We start from the raw sequence: 22,025 nt of genomic DNA, 5'->3' as shown, positions 1-22,025 counted from the left end.
TCTTCCTCTTCCTCTTGCATAAATAAATAAACCATTTTGAAACCAGACTCGCCTCTCTCTCCTTTTTGAAATATTTTTGGGTCTGTTTTGATCCTTTCCTTCCCGATCTCTTGTTTAGTATATATTCATTTATATCACGCTCTCTTTTTATCTTCCTTTTTCTCCTCTCTCTTGTATTATTCCTTCCCCTTTCTATTCAAACCAAGAAGAAAAAGAAAAGGTCAATCTTTGTCAAAGAATAGGATCTACTACTACATCAGCTTTTAGATTTTTCACGCTTACTGCTTTTTTCTTCCCAAGATCGAAAATTTACTGAATTAACAATGGATTCTGGTATGTTCTAGCGCTTGCGCCATCCAATTTACCTGTAAGAAGAATTGCACCGTCCCAATTGCTCGAGAGTTTTCTCTTTTACCTTTTTTTCCATTATTTTTCACTCCCATAACCTCCTGTGTTGACTGATCTGTAATTACCACGATATTATTGGAATAAATAGGGGCTTGAAATTTGGAAAAAAAAAAAAACATTGAAATATTTTCGTGATGAGTGATATTCTTTTATTTGCTACTATTATTAAGTTTCAATACTAACATCTATTGCTTCATTTTCTTTTGTTGCTATATTATATGTTTAGAAGTTGCTGCTTTGGTTATTGATAACGGTTCTGGTATGTGTAAAGCCGGTTTTGCCGGTGACGACGCTCCACGTGCTGTCTTCCCATCTATCGTCGGTAGACCAAGACATCAAGGTATCATGGTCGGTATGGGTCAAAAGGACTCTTACGTTGGTGATGAAGCCCAATCCAAGAGAGGTATCTTGACTTTACGTTACCCAATCGAACACGGTATTGTCACCAACTGGGACGATATGGAAAAGATCTGGCATCATACCTTCTACAACGAATTGAGAGTTGCCCCAGAAGAGCACCCTGTCCTTTTGACTGAAGCTCCAATGAACCCTAAATCAAACAGAGAGAAGATGACTCAAATTATGTTTGAAACTTTCAACGTCCCAGCCTTCTACGTTTCCATCCAAGCCGTTTTGTCCTTGTACTCTTCCGGTAGAACTACTGGTATTGTTTTGGATTCCGGTGATGGTGTTACTCACGTTGTTCCAATTTATGCCGGTTTCTCTCTACCTCACGCCATTTTGAGAATCGATTTGGCCGGTAGAGATTTGACTGACTACTTGATGAAGATCTTGAGTGAACGTGGTTACTCTTTCTCCACCACTGCTGAAAGAGAAATCGTCCGTGACATTAAGGAAAAACTATGTTACGTTGCTTTGGACTTCGAACAAGAAATGCAAACTGCTGCTCAATCTTCCTCAATTGAGAAATCCTACGAACTTCCAGATGGTCAAGTTATCACTATCGGTAACGAAAGATTCAGAGCCCCAGAAGCTTTGTTCCATCCTTCTGTTTTGGGTTTGGAATCTGCCGGTATTGACCAAACTACTTACAACTCCATCATGAAGTGTGATGTCGATGTCCGTAAGGAATTATACGGTAACATCGTTATGTCCGGTGGTACCACCATGTTCCCAGGTATTGCCGAAAGAATGCAAAAGGAAATCACCGCTTTGGCTCCATCTTCTATGAAGGTCAAGATCATTGCTCCTCCAGAAAGAAAGTATTCGGTCTGGATTGGTGGTTCTATCTTAGCTTCTTTGACTACTTTCCAACAAATGTGGATCTCAAAACAAGAATACGACGAAAGTGGTCCATCTATCGTTCACCACAAGTGTTTCTAATCTCTGCTTTAGTGCGTGTATGTTTATGTATGTACCTCTCTCTATTTCTATTTTTAAACCACCCTCTCAATAAAATAAAAATAATAAAGTATTTTTAAGGAAAAAACGTGTTTAAGCACTCACTTTATTTACTTTTTGTACATTTTCACTGTCATTAATGTGTTTCGTCTCTCCATTTCCCACGATAAGTTCAGAAAATCGACATAAAAAAAAGAATATATACGAATAACTAGTATATTTATATATTATAGTGTTAATTAAAAATGTTTATCCATTGTACCGTGTATCATATGATCATTTCTTCATCACTCTTCAATTTTATAGGTTGATGCAATTGCCCTTCTTCGGAGGATCTTGTTGAGCCTACATTGGAATTTGAATCTGGTGTCTTGATACCCTTTTCCTCATGCAAATTGGTGTTCTCAAATTCAAAGAATTTATCAATATCTTCTATGCTCATGCCCTTTGTTTCTGGAAACCAGATCAAAACGACAAGTGATATTATGAATGTCAAAGACCCAAATATTATAAATGTTGTGCCTTTTAACGTTTCAATCATCACAGGGCAAAGAAACGTTAATATGAAATTACCCAACCATCCAAATGTTACACAAATGGCAAATCCTTTAACTTTCACCCGCGACGGCAACATTTCATTGGTGTAAACCCAAGGTATACTGGAAAGGCTCATGGCAAATATCCCAACAATCAAAAAGCATAAAGTTAAAATCCATCCTCCCACAAACGGGTTTTCCCCAATCGACCAAACTAAACTTTTATTGCCATCAATAGGCTTGGTGTCTTGACCAAACTTGATGAATAATGCACCGATTGTAATGAGCAGCCCACTAATGGGAAAACCGCCCAATAAAGTGATTAGTTTTCTGCTTGTGTAATCAATGAATGTAATCGGTAGCAAGCTCAAAACCATGTTAATGAAGTATGGAATAGAACTTGTGAACAGTTTTACATTGCCTTCAAGCCCCACAATCTCGCAAATATACGTGATATAACCAAGGATGATATTTATACCACTAAATTGAACCAGTAACTGTAAAGTCATTCCAAGAATTAAAGGCTTCAATGAACCCCGGGGTAATTTTTTAGAGAAATCCAAATCATTAACTCCAATCCAAAAATCGCCGGCCAATTCAATCTTACTCATCTCAGGGACTGCATCTCTTGGCTGGCTCTCGTTAAATTTTTTGGCTAAATTGTGCTGAATCTCCTGAGCTTCACTCATCTGCCCGTGTAGTACTAGCCAGTGATACGATTCAGGTAGAGCACAGCTAGCCACCCAGAACACTAGTCCGGGAACAATCCCTATGCACCATGCTATACGGAATGCAAAATGAGAATCCCATAGACTTAGTGCTATGCACAAATAATGCATAACAAGAATTCCGATGGTTAAACACAGCTGAATATAACTCATTGTACTACCACGTTTACCGCGAGGAATAACTTCATTAGCATAGGAAGCTACTAGAATCGAAAAGTTTCCAAGGATCATACCCTTGATCATCCGGCAAATTAGTAAGCCTAATATATTCCAAATGCAGAAGTTTAGCAACGTAACAATATTCCATATTATTATTCCCGTTTGAAATTGATAAATTCTACTGAATCTATCATTCATTATGCAATAGATAAAGCATCCGATGATACCACCCAGAGGAGTAGATCCCATGAGTAAGCCTTGTTGTAACGGTGTTGGATACTTGAAATACTCGTTAAATGTTTTGTTTGTGAGAAAAGTTGCCAATGACGGCACCTCAAGACCCATTATAAATCCTACGAGTGTTAATATTGCCGTAATTTTAGCTACTTCATAAGATTTTGCAATTTTAATTTTCGGCATCTTGGGGAAACTCCAAACAGTAGCTTTCATTGCTTTCATGGTTTTTGATGATCTTGAAATTATGAATGTTACCTGTACTCGTATTCTTTATTTTTTTTTTCACAATACATTCATTGAACATTTGCTTCTCGAATTTTATCTTTTTTGTGACGTTCAGCCAAAACGTCGCAACGTCAGACATACAACTACAAAATAAAAGAAGAAAAAAAAAGCAATAGATTTGATTGCATATGAGTATTATATAGGGAACAGAATGAACAAATGAAAATACTCAACAGTAAATAGTATTTACAGTGCTACATTTTTTTAAGATCGCAAATCATCACTATGAATATAGACTTCTTTCATTATTCTTGTATATTTTTTGTTTCATTAGCTACGAGAAACCTCTATGTCACTTTCAGCCAAGATTTCCCTTAACGTATGGTAAACCTTCTCATCATTGGGGATAACCTCACCAATACCATATCGAGCAATGGAATATAGGCCCCAGATACCAATAATAGTAGAGACAATTAATGCCAAATATCCTTCAGCGGTAAATCCCTTGGGTAGTGGCTCAGGCTGCCTTGGTAATCCTTTCAGGTCAAACCAATCATTCGAATGGCCTGCAGCATTACCAGCGACCGGAATACTGGCAGCCTTACATATATCCAGATAATTCTCATTAAGCTTTTCCCTTTCCTGAAGTACAGTGGGTGCCTCAATGAAGACTGAGGCTAAACCTTGCTGTAAGTGCCAATCTACATGACAGTGGAAATACCAGACACCAGGATTGTCAGCTCTAAATCTAAGGACGACGTGGCCACTAGGTTCAAGAACAACAGTATCTCTCACCATGGGCCTCTCAGGGAAAGGTTGTAATGGCGCAGATTCGTTATAAGGAACGGTCATTTGATCTTGCTCAGATTCGTCATAACCTTCACCAACATGGAATCCTGGCGACTTTTGAACTATTTGGAAATTATGACCGTGCAAATGAAATGGGTGTCTACCAGAATCATAATTATTTAGAACAACCTCTATGATATCATTATGTTTCAATAGCTGTGCATTGATGTTATCACCATAAATTCTAGAATCCGACGCAAGCCTTCCTGAGGTGAGTAATGTTGTCAAAGTAGGCACCCTTGGTGTGACATAACTGATATTATTGAAAAATGCGTACTTCACACCATCACCCAAGTTAACCATTCTTACGTCCATCACGATTTGGTGGTCATAGTGAGAAAGCAAATCTCTTTCAATCAAAGGTTCGAGGTAAAAATCATTTGTGGCACGGTCCAAGTCACAATCTTCAATGTTCAATGCACGTGCCTCAGGCAACGAGTGACCATACCTCATTTGGATAGTTTGGTTAAGTTGTAGTTCGGGCGGTACAACATCAAGCATTGTTTCATCCATTATTTGCATCATAGCGTAGTTTCTTGTGGGCATTTTATCCTTAGCTTTGATCAACACACTCATTCTTTGCCCCGCTGAAAGGTATATCGAATCAGTGACATTTGGCCTTACGTAAACTCCGTCCACCTCTACTATACTCATTTCATGGTCCTCAAGGATGATATACTGGGATACAAACAGCCCCATGTTCAAGAACCTGAACAGATATGTTTCGCCAGGTGTAAAATCTAACGTTACATTCATAGTATTATTGAAGAGAATATTTTGAGGAATAGGTTCAGCACCGGTCGGATTATATCTTGAGAGAAATTCTTTTGTAACTACTTCATAATTTTCGTGATAATGATCTGATAAAGTGATGACCCTTTCATGATCGTATTCGAAGGGCTCTTCCGGATCGTGGATGATAAATGCACCCCTCATACCGTCACCGTACTGGGCACCCATATGTGCATGATACCAGAACGTCCCCACCTGCTCCGGAACGGTGAAGTTGTATAGATATGTCTGCCCAGGAACGATGGGACATTGTGTCACCATAGAAGGACCATCCATTTGAAGCTGGTTCCCCAAACTGGTGTTCTGGAAAAGACCATGAAAATGTAAAGAAGTAGCGGTGTCATCTTGAAAGCCGTTAGTCAAATAAAGTTCAACACGATCTCCTTTTTCAACATGGATATCTGGAAGTGGCCATTCGCCGTTGAAACCAATCATCCTCTTTTCATGCAGGCCATCAGGATTGGCTTTTACCCAAGAAGCGGTATAGTTTAACTTGTGTGTTTTCGCCACAGCAATACTGGCGGTCAGTACAGACCACACGAACGAGTACAACAACATCGTTTCTTGTCCTCTTCCGTTTGGTTCTTTCTTCTTTCACTCGGAACTTACCTTTTTTACTTCTTCGTATTTTCTGTGATCTTATATAAAAATATATGAATTATAAGAGTTTATGGCGAAACAGGGTGCAAACTGAATATACAAGCCACAAACAATAAAAGAAGGGAAATAAAGATATATAGATATAATTTAATGTTCTATAATGACCTTACCTACCTTAGCAGAGTTCTCTACTGCAAATGCGAACGCATCGGCTGCTTTCTCAAAGGGGAACCTATCAGTAATCAACTCATCGACATCGATACAACCTCTGGACATTAAATCAATGGCTAGTGAGTAGTCACCTTCGTAATACCTAAAAGACCCTTTATACGTAATCTCTCTAGAGGAAATCTCGTTAAGAGGAATGCCTACATTTTCATTTGAGGGATGCATACCAATCTGCATAACAGTTCCGCCGTTCTTGACACATTTCAGTGCATTCTCAACACTCTTTTGAGCACCTGAGCATTCGAATACAACATCCACCAGCCCTTCCTTCTCCTGGTCATAACTATCCTTCGTAGAGTTGATAAACCCGGTACCACCAAACTGCTCACTTTGCTCTTTCTTGGAGTCGTGTGTGCTCATGAACACCAACTTGTTGACACCGAACTCTCTAAGCACCGCACCCACCAGTAGACCAATAGTTCCAACACCTATAACTACGGCGCGGTCCCCACACTTCACCTGGGACAACCTTACCGCATGAACAGCGACGGATAATGGCTCAATCAAAGCACCTTGCTCAAATTTCACATGTGGTGGTAATCTGTAAACGTAGTCCATGTCAACTACAAACTCTTCGCAAAGGGTCCCGTCACAGGGCGGTGACGCAGCAAATGGCATATTGGGCTCCAAATTATAGTGGCCCGACCGAAACTCTTTCGTATACCTATTAGGATACGAGGGCTCTATGCTTACTGCATCACCCACTTTACAGTAGTTTGGAGACACTTTATTACCAACCTCGATAACAACACCGCTGGATTCGTGGCCCAAAGTCATGGGCTTCTCAAGTCGGTTTCCACCGACCTGGCCATCTGTGTAGTAGTGAATGTCTGATCCGCAGATCCCAGTGGCCTTCACTTGCACTTTAACCTGATATGGCGTCGTGACCTTGGGCCTGGGAACTTGTTGAATTTCTATCTTCTTCGGCTCTATAAGTCTGATAGATTTCTGCATTTTTGTTGACTGGAGTCAGGTCTTGGGATCAGCTATCCTAATCCTCCATATTACTCATGATGAAATGCTTGCTTTATGTTTGAGATCAAGGAGATCGCGTATCGCTGAGCAGGGGGGACTTCTTGCTCTTGCCTTTTTTCATAATGCATCTTGACAATTATAATAAAATACTCAATCATTCCGCTATCAGAAAGAAGGGTGAAGAAGGCAACTACGCAGAAAGATTAGTAGTGATGTCGGATGTAGATAACTGGGAGCCCGTATCCGATAATGAGGATACTACTGATTCTGTGAAACAATTGGGTCCTCCCTTTGAGCATGCAAGTAACAATGACAGTACAGGTGATGCTGAAGTTGAGTCGTTGCAAGATGTGCCCCTAAATACAGAGAGCAATGACGCACACAAAAATTTAGTAGTGATTACGAACCCAAATGCCGCTGATGAACGTTCTACTGAGATTAAACATGATCAATCAAGGACTTCTTCGACGTCCTCGTTCTTTAGTGGGATGATCTCTTCGTTTAAGTCAAACGTACAATCCCCAGTTTCTAGATCAACTACGCCAACTTCTCCAGTTTCGCAACCGAACATCATATCACATAGGAGGGAGCCCTCCATGGGGTCCAAAAGAAGATCAAGCCGCCGAATCAGTAATGCCACAATTGCTGAAATAGGCTCTCCCCTACAACAAGTGGAAAAGCCTGAGGAAGTCAAGACGAGACTCACTCCTTCCCAAGTGAAAGAAGACAGTTACGATCATAGGCGCTTTGTGGAAGAGCGTTACATGGACACACCTTATCACTATGCGTCTGAGCAAAGGAACAGAGACTTCCATGAGACATTCAAGTCCGTTCCTAAAGATGATAGACTACTAGATGATTTTAATTGTGGCCTCAATAGAGAGTTACTTTACCAGGGGAAACTATATATTACGGAAACACATCTCTGTTTCAACTCTAATGTTCTTGGCTGGATTGCTAAAGTGCTGATTGCCTTCGAAGATATCACGTTTATGGAAAAAACTTCCGCTGCTGGGTTATTCCCCAGCGCAATATCTATTGAAACAAAGATGGGCAAAACTCTGTTTAATGGATTTATATCCAGAGACGCTGCATTTGGATTGATGAAGGAAGTATGGTCAAGAACTTTGTTGCAGAAGGACATGGCTAGTGAAAACCTCAACACTTCAAGAGAGAAGCCAGGAAATGGTAAAGAAATTGATGATGCAATAAACTCCATCGATGAGGAAAATAATGATAAAGAATCTAATGATTATGACACTAATGACAATGACGATGAAAATATCTATACCAATGAGACCACCCCTAAAAGTAAGAGTTCCTCGCTAGATAAAGAAAAAGAGAAAGCGTATAAACTGTGTGGCGATTCATCGTACCAGTATGATGGTCCACTATACCATCATTCAACAAGCTTCCCAGCTGAACCCATGGCCAACAACGAATTTGTGCTCAAAGAATTACCATTCAATTGTGCACCTGGTATACTTTTTGAGATCATGTTCAACTCAGAACAAAACGAATTCCTTCTGGATTTTTTACGAGGCCAAGAAGGTTCACAAATCACCGCTATTCCAAATTTCACGAGCGTTGACAAATCTTCCATGACTTTGAAGCGAGAGTATTCATACGAAAAGGCGTTGCACTTTCCTGCGGGACCCAAGTCCACGACTTGTTATGTTGCTGAGGTAGTAAAGAGAAAAGATCCCGATACTTACTACGAAGTCATCAGTAGTATACGCACCCCGAACGTGCCCAGTGGTGGCAGTTTCTCGACTAAGACAAGGTACCTCATCCGCTGGAACGACGAAATAACGTGTCTGTTGCGAGTATCCTTCTGGGTGGAATGGACTGGCTCCAGTTGGATCAAAGGTATGGTTGAAAATGGTTGCAAGAATGGCCAATTGGAAGCTGCGCAATTAATGGAACGGATTCTCTCCGAGTTTGTTAACAGCAATGTCGAAGAATGCCAAATTACTGTCAGCAAAGAGGAAGAGAAGCAAGAAAGTGAAGAAGTGGAAGAGAAATCAAAGAAAATTGACCTTGAACAACCAAGAGAAGTCTTTGCTACAAATCCTGCTATTACAGAGCCTCAAGGTCTCAAGGTCACCACAGAAACCTGGTTATTCTTATACTTAATTGTGATTCTTTTACTATTGTTAAATCTGTTTTATATACGCTCAATTGCGGTTTCATTACATCAACTGGTGAAGCTGCAACTGGTGGAACTGAAGCTGTGATCTGTATTTTCTACATACTCGTATATATCATTTATATAGGGCAATGGTAGTAACTACTAACAAAGGGCGAAATAAGCGATTTTCAGTGGCAAATAGCAACTTTTTTTTTAAAGGAAGACAACTTTGAGGAATAGAATCAACACAAGAAGTTCTCAAGATGAAACTGAAAGTCACCGGACCAGGAATCAATCAGATCGTTACTTTGAAGCAGGATGCAACACTCAATGATCTCATTGATCATATTGATATAGATGTTAAGACGCTGAGGTTTGGATACCCTCCCCAAAGGATCAATTTGCAAGAGGAAGACACTTCCTTGATACAAACCCAGCTGGACGAGCTGGGTATTAACTCTGGTGAGAAGATTACAATAGAACCCTCTGACAGTGACGAAAGCTTCAGTTTGCCACCGCCACAACCCAAACCAAAGAGAGTGCTAAAGAGCACGGAAATGTCCATTGGTGGCAGTGGAGAAGACGTCCTATCAGTTCATCCTGTTCCTGACGATAATTCATGTCTATTTCATGCTATTGCCTACGGTATTTTCAAACAAGATAACGTCCGTGACCTTAGAGAGATGGTCTCTAAGGAGGTCCTAAGTAACCCCATCAAATTCAATGACGCCATATTGGACAAACCTAACAAAGAATACGCGCAATGGATATTGAGAATGGAATCCTGGGGTGGAGCCATAGAGATCGGTATCATATCCGATGCACTCTCGGTAGCTATTTATGTAGTAGACATCGATGCTGTTAAAATTGAGAAGTTCAACGAGGACAAGTTCGACAGTTACATTTTGATCCTGTTCAACGGGATCCACTACGACTCCTTGACTATGAACGAATTCAAGACTGTTTTTGACAAGAAGAACCAGCCGGAATCAGATGATGTTTTAACAGCAGCTTTACAACTAGCCTCAAATTTGAAGCAAACTGGCTATTCCTTTAACACTCATAAGGCCCAGATTAAATGTAACACTTGCCAAATGACTTTTGTGGGCGAAAGAGAAGTTGCTAGGCACGCTGAATCTACGGGCCACGTTGATTTTGGCCAGAATAAATAATGAAATACACTTTTGGCGTTTATCGGTATACTCGTCATGAAACACGAAAAGTTGATAAAATTCAATCTTTTTGTCGTTGATGAAAAAAAAATTTGAAATATATTAATAAGTGCCGTTTTTTACGTGTTCTTTTCACTTATTCTTCTCAGTTTTTATTGTGTATTTCTCATTGGCAAAGTACAAGTTCTTTGACGAAAACTAAATCGACGATTTCCTTTCTACTTCTTCCCCATTTTACCCATCTACTAGTATAATCACCAATAATGAGTATCGCTGAATTCGCTTACAAGGAAAAGCCAGAAACTTTGGTTCTGTTCGATGTTGATGGTACCTTGACCCCAGCCAGATTGACTGTTTCTGAAGAAGTTAGAAAAACTTTGGCCAAATTGAGAAACAAGTGTTGTATTGGTTTTGTCGGTGGTTCTGACTTGAGCAAGCAGTTAGAACAATTAGGCCCAAACGTCTTAGATGAGTTTGACTATTCATTTTCTGAAAATGGTTTGACTGCCTACAGATTGGGTAAGGAATTAGCTTCTCAATCCTTCATCAACTGGCTCGGTGAAGAAAAATACAATAAGTTGGCCGTTTTCATTTTGAGATATCTATCCGAAATTGATTTGCCAAAGAGAAGGGGTACTTTCTTGGAATTTAGAAATGGTATGATCAATGTTTCTCCAATCGGTAGAAACGCTTCTACTGAAGAAAGAAATGAATTTGAAAGGTACGACAAAGAACACCAAGTCAGAGCTAAGTTTGTTGAAGCTTTGAAAAAGGAATTTCCAGACTACGGTTTAACTTTCTCCATTGGTGGTCAAATCTCCTTCGATGTTTTCCCCGCTGGTTGGGATAAGACCTACTGTTTGCAACACGTCGAAAAAGACGGTTTCAAAGAGATTCATTTCTTCGGTGACAAGACCATGGTTGGCGGTAACGATTACGAAATTTTTGTTGACGAAAGAACAATCGGACATTCAGTGCAATCTCCAAATGACACTGTCAAAATTTTAACTGAACTATTCAGCTTATAATGTCTTCTTTAGAGTGCTATATGATTATGCCTTTAAATTATTTGTTAGGCGCTTCTTTTCTATCCTTTTTTATATAAACAAACATACTCTTACTACGTTATTGAATGTGTACTTTTACTAATATGTGTTATACAAAACGTAAATGCCATTTTCAAGTATCAAGTTTAGTCCTTTTCCCCCACTTGTGCTGCTATGTTAATAATCTCATGTATGCTAATACAAGTGCAAACGTACCTGTACAGACACCTATCAGCCATTGCATGACCTGAGTCTTTACAGAATCAATCTGCATCTTCATATTTGTCACTTCTTGCTCGATTTTCGTGTCAATTTCTTTTATTTGCAAATCGTGATGACTACTTTCTTCCCTAATTCTACCTTTTTCTAAGGACAAATCCAGTTTGAAACCTGCGTTGGTTTTGGTAATTTCTTCCCTTAGTTTGTTTCTCAACTTCTCCAAATCGTTTTTCACACTCTCGTATTCGTTCTGAATATTATGAAATTCACTTCTGTCAGCACTCAATAGCTGATCTCTTAATTTCGCAAAATCAACACGCTGTTGATAGCTAAGTTGCGTCAATTTTTCTCTCTTTGCCAGATCCTGTGACACATGATTCACACCGCCTCTAATAGCGTCTGTCATTATCTCTACTATCGTTGTTGCCTGATCCTCTTGAAATTTACCGTTCTCTATAAGTAAATCTTTAAAATGATTTGTATTGGGAATATGGACGGTTTCAAAGTCACCACCACCCAGCAAAAAGGACGTTCTGTGGAAGCAACGCCTTGTAGGCAATCCAACAATGCGCTTGAGCATTTTATTCCAGTACTATGCTGCTCTAGTTATCACGCTCACTTGAAATGGCTAATTGCAGATCTGTAAATTCGTTGTTAATTTTTGTTTTTCTTACAGTTCCTTCTTGCTTTTTGTATATTATCCATGGCTATAATGTAAGAATTTGCATCTCCAATAAAAAAAGACTTAAAACAGCCGACTATAGTGTAAGAAAATAATGTACAAATTTCATTTTATATAAAATTATATACAAGTCTATATCGGATAATCTCAATTTTTCGAGTTTTGTCTTTTCAATTCGTGAAAAATCTGTTTCTTATGTGTCAGCAGGTCATAGAAGATTTTAAAACCAATTTCATTATCATCAGTGATCTTCGATTGGATAATACAATTGGCAAATTCTTGTGAAATAGAGATGGTAAACTCATCAGCTACTTCGTTGCCGTCTTGACCCATTTTCAGAATTTTAATTAATCTGTAAAAATGAGTGGTAATAGCGTCTAGCGTCGCTATATGGGGTTTGCTTAGGGAGGACAAGGTGGTGTAAAGGCCTCTTATTCTTTTGGTATCAGTGCCTTCCTCGTTTTCATCGCCCTGTTGGTCCTCAGGAGATGAAGCGGGATCCTCTAATGCAGTTTCAACTAAAGGTGGATAATCCAGATAAAGTACCCGAAGAATATCCGAAACTTCATTGGGAATCAGTGGGTCTGGCAATTCTAATAAATAAATTTTAACAACACTGGCAATAGTGCTCGGTTCCAACTTGGATGTGGACAGTATATCAAATATTTCACCTTCGTTGTGGAATTGTTGTTTGTTCAATAGGTTTCGAAGTTGATGTGTCAGGCTAAGTTTCACCGAATCAGTCCAAATTGAAGTTCTTACTTTGTCATTAGGTAGATCAGGGTATATCTTGTCCATATATGAAAATATCGATGAAATTATTAATGGAACAATTTTCTTATCTAGTCTACAACGAGTCTCTAGATCAACGCCAAAGTTTTGAAATGAGCCAGGATTGTAGTAATTATTATAGACAATGGCTTGAGGTTTAAAACTGCCCGTCTTGTACTTGGCTAAAAGTTGCAAAAGGTCTGCAGTGGGATCAATATCGTTTTCTAGCGTAAGCATTTTATCTATGCACAGTTTTAATGAAGAAATTTTATTACCTAAAGTGGAGCAAAAATCTAATGTTGCTTTCTTAATCGCATTCAGTCTATCAGACTCACATTTTTCCATAAACGACAAATGGTCAATCAACAACTCCTCGATAGAGCATCTTAAGGCATCCATCTTGAAACACTCTTGGTAATATTTCTTATCTGACGCTGCAAGTGCATCCATCATTTTGAAAAGCGTCCTTTCATTATCAGATATATGAGGAGCTTGGAATTTTCCAGCCCCTTGGTCGTTACCAATCTTGGATTGAATCATCTCCTTTGCAGATGAGCCATCCCAGTTGTTGAACCGAGATATTAGGGATTCACCAGCTGCAGGTTCCTCCGAACCGGGCATTGGCACATTGGCAAACATGTATGCAGTGTTCTTCCATTGGTATTGGAATTTTTTGGAGTTGACAAATGTATTACCAACACCATTGCAGTATTTCAAAAACCCTAAATTCAACAAATCTTGGCCGAACGTTTCAGCTTGATCGGTATCCTTTAATGACATGTGGTCGAGCAGAAACTTTGTTATTTCTCCGCCGCTGTTGGTGTTACTCAAAGAATAGCTTATAAGAGGAAGCTTATAGTCCGTTTTAGGAAGCTTGGTCAATAACAACTGAAGTGTCTCCTTCATTGTTTTATAATCAAAATCTATTCCTGCTATTTTATTGAAAAATCTATGATCCTTTTCCCTGGCGATGTCTTCTTCGTATTTACTTTGTATTTTCAACGATTTCATTGCATTGGCTAGCTCATCTTCATTGAAATGAGTTCTTTTAAATTCTTCTAATTGCCTACATTTATTAAAATATTCCTTTTCCAGCTTACTGACGTACTTCTTAGACTTTTTGAAATTATTTACGTTGGTCAACAAAGTCTTTTCAGAGTATTGGATCCTCTCCCTATGCTCCACGCACCATTTACCGAATGGTTGCAGCACCAAACTTTCTATGTTCGATGCTATTGTCAAGTGATGCGTCCCTTCCTGAGACATTTCTTGTAGAATTCCCCTCAGAGCTCTCGAAACGGTCACCCCTTCATGCTCATCTTCCTGAACCACCTTTAGGTTGTCCATACCGGCTTCTATACCAAACAACTGCCTCCCGTGACTAACTTCAAACTGCATTCTTGACGCAAATAATTGAATGAACAAATCACATTGCTCACAACCGTGGTATAATCTATCAAAAAGCACCTCTAAACCAGAGACAAGGTCCTCAGACCAAAAATAGTCGCAAAATGATAGCATGCTCGCTTGCTGGTATACAATACCAACTATAATTTAACATACTATTACCTCTGTTTCATAATATTTCAATTTCCATCTATTATTGTCATTATGTCTTGTTGTCACTACATACGAGAAGAGAATTACTATGTGCCCTAGAGAATGTTTTTGATCTTTTAACAGAGAAGCCTTAAGTGGTACTGAAAAATCGGGATTACATCGATAAAAACTTGACAGATAGTTAGCATCAGGAGATCTGCATTTTGTAACGATGTTAATGGCTAAGAAAAGTGCAGTACTGCTGAGTTTTTTCACCGTCCTTACGATATGGACAGGATTGTTAGAAGCCCATCCATTAGGTGACACTTCAGATGCATCCAAATTAAACTCGGACTACTCACTCCCTGATCTGATTAACGCACGTAAAGTGCCTAGTAACTGGCAAACTGGTGAACAAGCTAGTCTAGAGGAAGGAAGAATTGTATTGACTTCTAAGCAAAATTCTAAGGGTTCACTTTGGTTGAAACAAGGGTTTGATTTGAAAGATTCTTTTACTATGGAGTGGACATTTAGAAGTGTTGGTTATTCTGGTCAAACTGATGGTGGTATATCATTTTGGTTTGTTCAGGATTCTAATGTACCACGCGATAAGCAGTTGTACAATGGACCAGTCAACTATGATGGCTTACAGCTATTGGTGGATAACAATGGTCCATTGGGTCCGACTCTTCGTGGTCAACTAAATGACGGTCAAAAGCCTGTGGACAAGACAAAAATCTATGAACAGAGCTTTGCATCTTGTTTGATGGGTTATCAGGACTCCTCCGTTCCTTCCACGGTTAGAGTAACTTACGATTTGGAAGACAGCAACTTATTAAAAGTTCAGGTGGACAATAAAGTCTGTTTTCAAACTAGGAAAATTCGCTTCCCTACTGGATCTTACCGTATTGGGGTCACTGCTCAAAATGGGGCATTGAATAATAATGCAGAGTCTTTTGAAATATTCAAAATGGAATTATTTAACGGCGTGATTGAAGACTCTTTGATTCCTAACGTTAATGCAATGGGTCAGCCAAAGCTGATCACCAAATACATTGACCAAAAAACCGGTAAAGAAAAATTGATTGAAAAAACAGCATTTGACGCCGACAAAGACAAAATGTCAAACTATGAGTTGTATAAGAAACTGGACAGAGTTGAAGGTAAAATTCTTGCAAACGATATCAATGCTTTAGAAACAAAGTTAAATGATATCATTAAAGTTCAACAAGAACTGCTTTCATTCATGACTACGATAACCAAACATCTCTCTTCTAAGCAGCCCACTAATGACGAGAAAGGAATTTCCACTGACGATGCAATCGCTGAGGATAAAGAAAATTTCAAAGACTTCCTGTCGATTAATCAAAAATTGGAAAAGGTCCTGGTTGAACAGGAAAAGTATAGAGAAACCGCCAAGCGTCATGGACAAGATGGTCCTCAGGTCGATGAAATTGCTAGAAAGCTGATGATTTGGCTACTCCCATTAATTTTCATCATGTTGATTATGGCATATTATACATTCAGAATCAGACAAGAGATCACAAAAACCAAATTGCTATGATTTTGGACAATTTTTTTTTTTTTCACTAAAATCAATTGTGCACATGCATTCCCTATATATGTATATATGTAATAATACATATGTTTATAAAATAACGAACAATAGTTTATATTATCACTTCAAGGAGCCCATTTCTCATTGGAGTGCCGCTTATATTCGCCTTTATTTCCTTCAGTTATTCATAGTTATTCCGTTATTGAAATTAGCAAAGGTGTTCGGTTTCGTCGCGGCTGCATCCGTTGCAATCATTGGATTGGGATTTGTATTCTTCACATCAGCGTCCGGCTTAACGGCAGTTTTATTTCCAGTGATGGTTTGTGGTGCTTTGTTCGAACGAGAATAAATATATGGAGGCTTGAAGTCCTTAATGTTGCAGTTCCCCAAGAAATTTGGGTTTGGTATCCTTTTTGTTGTTATCGTTTCATCCGTATTTGTTATTTCGTTAAAATTCGTAGTGACACTCGTCTGTGCTAAAACATCTTTCAAATAGTTATTTTTAAATTCATCCAATTGAGAGCGTTTCAAACCGATAGGGATACCTGCCTTGTATTGCCAGTATTTTTTCCATTTTTTTGTCCTAACTTTCCTAACATTTTGTAAACCGGTATTAACAAAAACGGCATCATGCAAATGCTCTAGTTCTTTGATTTCGTTCGGCGTCAGTTGTTTCAGTCTTTCTAGCAACGCATTTTTTTCGTATAATGGCAATCCTCTATAATATTGCTGTTTACCTGAATTTTCCGGGGATTTTAAAGGCAAAGATTCAAATTTCCAGCCGTTTATGTTTAAAGATGTATTGTTTTTGAGTAGACCCTTGTTCATGGGTTTTATCATTTCGTTTTCCTCAGATTTCTTGTTTTTTGATGAGGAAACGTTTATGTCAAGAATACTACTTAGCATTCGTTTGATGGGCTTATTACTAGGATTAACGGATGGAATATTATTAGGAAGTGAAGTTAATGAGGAACCATCAAGCGCTTGACTTTCATATTGTGCAAGTAAGTCTTCATGTCTTCCGATTGGTATATCCATTGCCTTCATTTGCAGGGCTTGCTGAAACGAGTTTTTGCTGTGATAACGCGGTACTCTAAATTGTGCACTGAGTTCCAATGTTCCACTAATGCTTTGTCCAGGAACGATTGCCGAAATGTGCTCACCTTTGGCAAAGTTTTCAATATAGGCTTCTCTAACCTCGGCTGACGGCTGTTCCGTGACTATTGGATATGGCGATTCGAATTTTGAGTTGGAAATTGTACAAGCATTATTATCTTTTGTGCCAAATTCATTCGCATTGGTAATCTTGTTATTCTGGAAGGAGGGACGTAAAAGTGATATTTTGGAAATTAAACCTGTTGTCAATTTAAAAACCCTCTGGTGAGACGACAAATTTTGCTTTTTAGCCAACGATTCCCAATAATCATCAACGATGCGTTGACCACCGGCAATAACAGTAGCACCAAATTCAACAAAAGCTGACCTGGCGGTCACATACTTAAAAGATCCATTGGACCCTTCAGGAAGAATACCGTTTTTGGCCAAAAAATTTGTTTGCTCCTCTGAAGTTTCCATTATTAGAATTTGATCATGCTGGTCAATAAACTCGTCCCCGTCATGCTTTGTATCGCTCTGGTATAGCACTTTGATAACGTCTTGTAAAAGCACCAGAAGAACATCTGTATGAGCCATAAACGTGAACGTGTTAAACAAATAATGTCTGCCGCCAAATAATTCACCGTTTAAACCTACTTTTTTCTCACCATAAGCATCCATCTGTACCATCTTATAGGATGTATTTGTAGCGTCTCTGGTCTTGGATTCATCTGTATACACTGGCAATTCCAGTTTTTTGTAAGGAAATTTGTCTAAGGGGGGTTGTACTAATTCGTCTTGATCCAGAATTTGCAGAATTTGTTTAAGTATAACTCGTTCATGTTCTCTGATAAGTATTTTAGGTACTATGAATACCGCTCCAATCTCGCCTTGTTCTAGAGAAGAATTATTTCTATCTTCATGAACAGTTTCTCCATCATTATCGTCCAGCATATTCGTCAATCTTTAAACGCGTTTTGTTTTGATTTCTTTTCGTACTTCTTATATTTATAGTATTTAACATTCTATGTTTTTCTTGTTTTTTTTATTGAAGAAAAGTCCAGAAAGGGAAAGGTGATGGTTCAAAAAAATTGAATGGACGGCTGAAACTACAACAACATTCCATGCTTAGGACCACTTTCTTAACGTTTAATCCTACCGGACCATGTCACCGTTCAGTCGTATTTGAAGGCTCGTAATATACTGAGAATTTTTAAATACGGCACATATATACAGCTGCTAAACTCCATCGTTTGTTGTATGTGTTGAAGGAAGAACTGCCACTTAGTATTCCTACATGCTAACTTCCGTATCTGAACTCTACTTCCCGCATCATTGTTGCTTTAATATGGGAAACAAGAAGTGTCTTTTGTGTTTAAACCACAGGTATCATATATGTCAGGGTTGACAGCGCTTCGAAGCTCTAACCAAACTACGCAAGATCTCCATTACTTTACACACTCTTTTATTTGGAAGAGGACTGTGGATACAAAAATTGCAGACAAAATTATCTGCTCTTTATATTATGCTATCAAACTGTTCCCTCAAGTACGTTTTCACAGTCTGTCCGGCTATAAGTTGCAAAAGCGATATCTTGGGTTGAAAAATTTCTATCAAAAATGCAACATTTAATTTAGTTGTCCAGAAAGTGGCTGCTTCCAAGGAAATTTGATTTTCCTCGAGCATATGATATTCTAGCGTAGAGTTTTATTATTTAAAGTGGGAAAGTGGAATCAAACAACGATTGTTATCCCTACTCAATATCAAGCAAGAACGGTAGATACTACTACTAATCAATTTTCCACATGGAATGTGCCGCTAGTTGAATAGAAAATTCGACAAAACATATTGTAACCACCTTTTATAGAAATACCAAGTTTCATGAGAAGACGTGAAGAAACTTTGTAATGTCGTCGTTATCCAGTTCATTTCAGTCATCATCAGATTTACCAAGGTCAAAGTCCCTAGCCAATTCAATGGTCTCCATGAATACAGAGGAGCACACAGGATTGTATGAACATAGGCAACATCCTGATACAGTGCCAATGCGTCAGGAAGCGCTTGGATTGAAAAAGGACGAAATTGGACGTTCTAAAGGCAAATTGATTTCTTCTGACGGGGAGAATAATGGAATAAAAAATCGCAACTATGTGGAGGAAGCGAATCTATCCACCAGTGGCCACATGGATTTTGAAGATGAAGGTGAGGCAGTTGCACATCACCAATTAGAAGCCTCTGCTATCTTAACCTCTAATGCGAGGCCATCTAGGCTGGCAAATTCCATGCCACACCAAAGGCAGCTTTATGTAGAGAGCATTACTCCATATTCGCCAAGGAAGGTAGGTTTAAAAAGAGGTCATAATATGGGCCTACCTGCTGCTATCTCAAGCAACGGGTGCAACTTAGAAGTATCTCGCCCGGCAAAAACTTTCACAAAAGGTCGTGAGACTTCATTAGTTAGTGCGAACCTTGAAATGTCACCTGAATCGGAGGTTGACGTACATTTCAAACAGACGAAACATAAGAGAAGGGCGTATTCTACAATATCTACAAATCCATCAGTCAATCCCATAACTTTATTAACGAAGACCGTCTCACAGAAGTCGGATGTAGGAAATGATATGCAGGAAATCAACGCGGTACGTATGAGCAGCAGGGCATCTTTCCATAGTGACATATCGCAAGCATCTAGGGTTTCTCAGGAAACGGAAGAAGATGTTTGTTTTCCAATGTCTCCGCCATTACATACAAGAGTTAATGGTATTGATTTTGATGAGTTGGAGGAATACGCTCAGAATTCAAATGCTGAAAAAAATCAGTTCTTGGCAAACCTTCAAAAACCCGCTGAGGGGGCATTCAGTCATGTCCCCCAAGGTACTGGATTTAGTGGCTCTACTTCCACTTCAGGGTCCTCAGCAGCCCTCAAATATACACCTAGAATTTTACAGACGTTTGAAAAAAATGTCAGCGCTAATGAGGCAGACGAATCTGAAAACAATGAGTGGGAACAGGAAGATGATAAACCTGGTCTACACCCTGGTGTATCATTTGGTAAAAATAAAGTGGAGGGAGATGATGAAGGTAATACTTCGATTCATAACCCAGCGTATTACGTATACCAGCCTACATATTTTCAGATTCCTAATAGATTTTCGTTCTTCCGCTCTGAATCTGATGAAACCGTGCATGCTAGTGATATCTCTTCTTTGATATCTGAGGGCCAGACGTTTTTTGAATTATTCAGAAAGGGCGAGCCAACATGGTGGTTGGATTGCAGTTGTCCGACTGACGATGAAATGCGTTGCATAGCAAAGGCGTTTGGTATTCATCCGTTAACAGCAGAGGATATTAGAATGCAGGAAACTCGTGAGAAAGTCGAACTTTTCAAATCATATTACTTTGTTTGTTTTCATACCTTCGAAAATGATAAAGAATCAGAGGATTATCTTGAGCCTATAAATGTTTACATTGTTGTTTTCAGGTCAGGTATCTTGACTTTCCATTTTGACCCAATCTCCCACTGTGGAAATGTAAGAAGACGTGTAAGACAATTGCGTGACTATGTCAATGTCAATTCAGATTGGTTATGTTATGCTTTAATCGATGATATCACAGATAGTTTTGCTCCGGTCATTCAATCCATTGAATATGAAGCCGATTCAATTGATGATTCAGTGTTTATGGCTCGTGATATGGACTTTGCAGCCATGTTACAAAGGATTGGTGAAAGTCGGCGTAAGACAATGACGTTAATGAGACTTTTAAGTGGTAAAGCGGATGTTATCAAAATGTTCGCCAAAAGATGTCAAGATGAAATTAATGGTATTGGGCCAGCGCTTACATCACAAATCAACATTGCGAATTTACAAGCGCAAGAAAAAAATGTGCAACATATTAAGAATAGAAACAATAGAAGCTTATCAAATAATTACACGCCCACAACGTCACAACCAAGGGGGGGTATTGCTTTATACTTAGGCGATATTCAGGATCATTTGTTGACGATGTTTCAAAATTTGCTGGCGTACGAAAAAATCTTTTCTCGATCCCATACAAACTATTTAGCTCAGTTGCAAGTGGAATCATTTAATTCTAATAATAAGGTCACAGAAATGTTAGGTAAAGTCACCATGTTAGGTACAATGTTGGTACCGCTGAATGTTATTACTGGCCTGTTTGGTATGAATGTCAAAGTTCCAGGAAGAAATGCTAGTATTGCATGGTGGTATGGGATATTAGGCGTACTGCTTTTACTGGCCGTCATAAGCTGGTTTCTGGCTAGCTATTGGATTAAAAGAATTGACCCCCCTGCGACACTTAATGAAGCGGCAGAGAGTGGGGCTAAATCTGTTATATCTAATCTTTTACCAAAAAAAAATAAAAGATTCAACGATCGTTCTAAAAATGCTAATGTTAGAGTCGATTCTTCAAGTAAATCAGTTGCCAGTCTACCCAGTAGATATAGCCGTTAGAATTAACATGATTATGAATGCTAGAGAGATGGAGAAATCTGTGAGGTGGAATCAGTAGTCCGCCAAACACTGAGCTTTTGGACGTTGAAAAAAATGACGTTTTTAGTTAAAATCTCTCATATTATGAGATATTTCATTTGATTTCTCAGATTATTTTTATATGTGTCGAGAACTTTGTACAGTTAATATTGTTTGTGTAGGTCAATAAAATGAGTATGCTTGAGCTGCGTAATTTATTATT

The 22,025-nt window shown here is 38.8% G+C and overlaps 11 protein-coding genes across 11 annotated transcripts; 6 read left to right on the top strand and 5 right to left on the bottom strand.

The window, feature by feature from the left end:
• Positions 1-323: 323 nt before the first annotated feature.
• ACT1 (actin) lies at positions 324-1,752 on the top strand (the record flags this gene model as incomplete). The annotated part of the gene is made up of 2 exons (XM_033910137.1): positions 324-333; positions 635-1,752. 2 exons carry the CDS (start codon positions 324-326, stop codon positions 1,750-1,752), a joined length of 1,128 nt encoding a protein of 375 aa, XP_033766028.1.
• A 286-nt stretch (positions 1,753-2,038) lies between these two features.
• SPAR_F00230 (uncharacterized protein) lies at positions 2,039-3,652 on the bottom strand (the record flags this gene model as incomplete). Its single annotated transcript, XM_033910136.1, has 1 exon — positions 2,039-3,652. One exon carries the CDS (start codon positions 3,650-3,652, stop codon positions 2,039-2,041), a length of 1,614 nt encoding a protein of 537 aa, XP_033766027.1.
• A 333-nt stretch (positions 3,653-3,985) lies between these two features.
• FET5 (ferroxidase FET5) lies at positions 3,986-5,854 on the bottom strand (the record flags this gene model as incomplete). The annotated part of the gene is made up of 1 exon (XM_033910135.1): positions 3,986-5,854. One exon carries the CDS (start codon positions 5,852-5,854, stop codon positions 3,986-3,988), a length of 1,869 nt encoding a protein of 622 aa, XP_033766026.1.
• Positions 5,855-7,221: 1,367 nt separating this feature from the next.
• Positions 7,222-9,336, top strand: LAM5 (Lam5p; the record flags this gene model as incomplete). Its single annotated transcript, XM_033910134.1, has 1 exon — positions 7,222-9,336. One exon carries the CDS (start codon positions 7,222-7,224, stop codon positions 9,334-9,336), a length of 2,115 nt encoding a protein of 704 aa, XP_033766025.1.
• Positions 9,337-9,493: 157 nt separating this feature from the next.
• Positions 9,494-10,402, top strand: OTU1 (ubiquitin-specific protease OTU1; the record flags this gene model as incomplete). The annotated part of the gene is made up of 1 exon (XM_033910133.1): positions 9,494-10,402. One exon carries the CDS (start codon positions 9,494-9,496, stop codon positions 10,400-10,402), a length of 909 nt encoding a protein of 302 aa, XP_033766024.1.
• A 263-nt stretch (positions 10,403-10,665) lies between these two features.
• On the top strand, positions 10,666-11,430 carry SEC53 (phosphomannomutase SEC53; the record flags this gene model as incomplete). The annotated part of the gene is made up of 1 exon (XM_033910132.1): positions 10,666-11,430. One exon carries the CDS (start codon positions 10,666-10,668, stop codon positions 11,428-11,430), a length of 765 nt encoding a protein of 254 aa, XP_033766023.1.
• A 190-nt stretch (positions 11,431-11,620) lies between these two features.
• Positions 11,621-12,247, bottom strand: FMP32 (Fmp32p; the record flags this gene model as incomplete). Its single annotated transcript, XM_033910131.1, has 1 exon — positions 11,621-12,247. The coding sequence occupies one exon, from the start codon at positions 12,245-12,247 to the stop codon at positions 11,621-11,623; it is 627 nt and encodes a 208-aa protein (XP_033766022.1).
• A 249-nt stretch (positions 12,248-12,496) lies between these two features.
• Positions 12,497-14,641, bottom strand: RGD2 (GTPase-activating protein RGD2; the record flags this gene model as incomplete). Its single annotated transcript, XM_033910130.1, has 1 exon — positions 12,497-14,641. One exon carries the CDS (start codon positions 14,639-14,641, stop codon positions 12,497-12,499), a length of 2,145 nt encoding a protein of 714 aa, XP_033766021.1.
• Positions 14,642-14,891: 250 nt separating this feature from the next.
• EMP47 (Emp47p) lies at positions 14,892-16,223 on the top strand (the record flags this gene model as incomplete). The annotated part of the gene is made up of 1 exon (XM_033910129.1): positions 14,892-16,223. The coding sequence occupies one exon, from the start codon at positions 14,892-14,894 to the stop codon at positions 16,221-16,223; it is 1,332 nt and encodes a 443-aa protein (XP_033766020.1).
• Positions 16,224-16,394: 171 nt separating this feature from the next.
• On the bottom strand, positions 16,395-18,266 carry SWP82 (Swp82p; the record flags this gene model as incomplete). Its single annotated transcript, XM_033910128.1, has 1 exon — positions 16,395-18,266. The coding sequence occupies one exon, from the start codon at positions 18,264-18,266 to the stop codon at positions 16,395-16,397; it is 1,872 nt and encodes a 623-aa protein (XP_033766019.1).
• A 953-nt stretch (positions 18,267-19,219) lies between these two features.
• ALR2 (putative Mg(2+) transporter ALR2) lies at positions 19,220-21,784 on the top strand (the record flags this gene model as incomplete). Its single annotated transcript, XM_033910127.1, has 1 exon — positions 19,220-21,784. One exon carries the CDS (start codon positions 19,220-19,222, stop codon positions 21,782-21,784), a length of 2,565 nt encoding a protein of 854 aa, XP_033766018.1.
• Between the last annotated feature and the right edge of the window lie 241 nt (positions 21,785-22,025).

The sequence above is a fragment of the Saccharomyces paradoxus genome, chromosome VI, assembly GCF_002079055.1.
Source record: "Saccharomyces paradoxus chromosome VI, complete sequence".
In the NCBI taxonomy this organism is placed as follows: Eukaryota; Fungi; Ascomycota; class Saccharomycetes; order Saccharomycetales; family Saccharomycetaceae; genus Saccharomyces; species Saccharomyces paradoxus.
The sequence above is the reverse complement of the archived record's forward strand: the minus strand, read 5'-3'. Positions and strand labels throughout refer to the sequence as shown.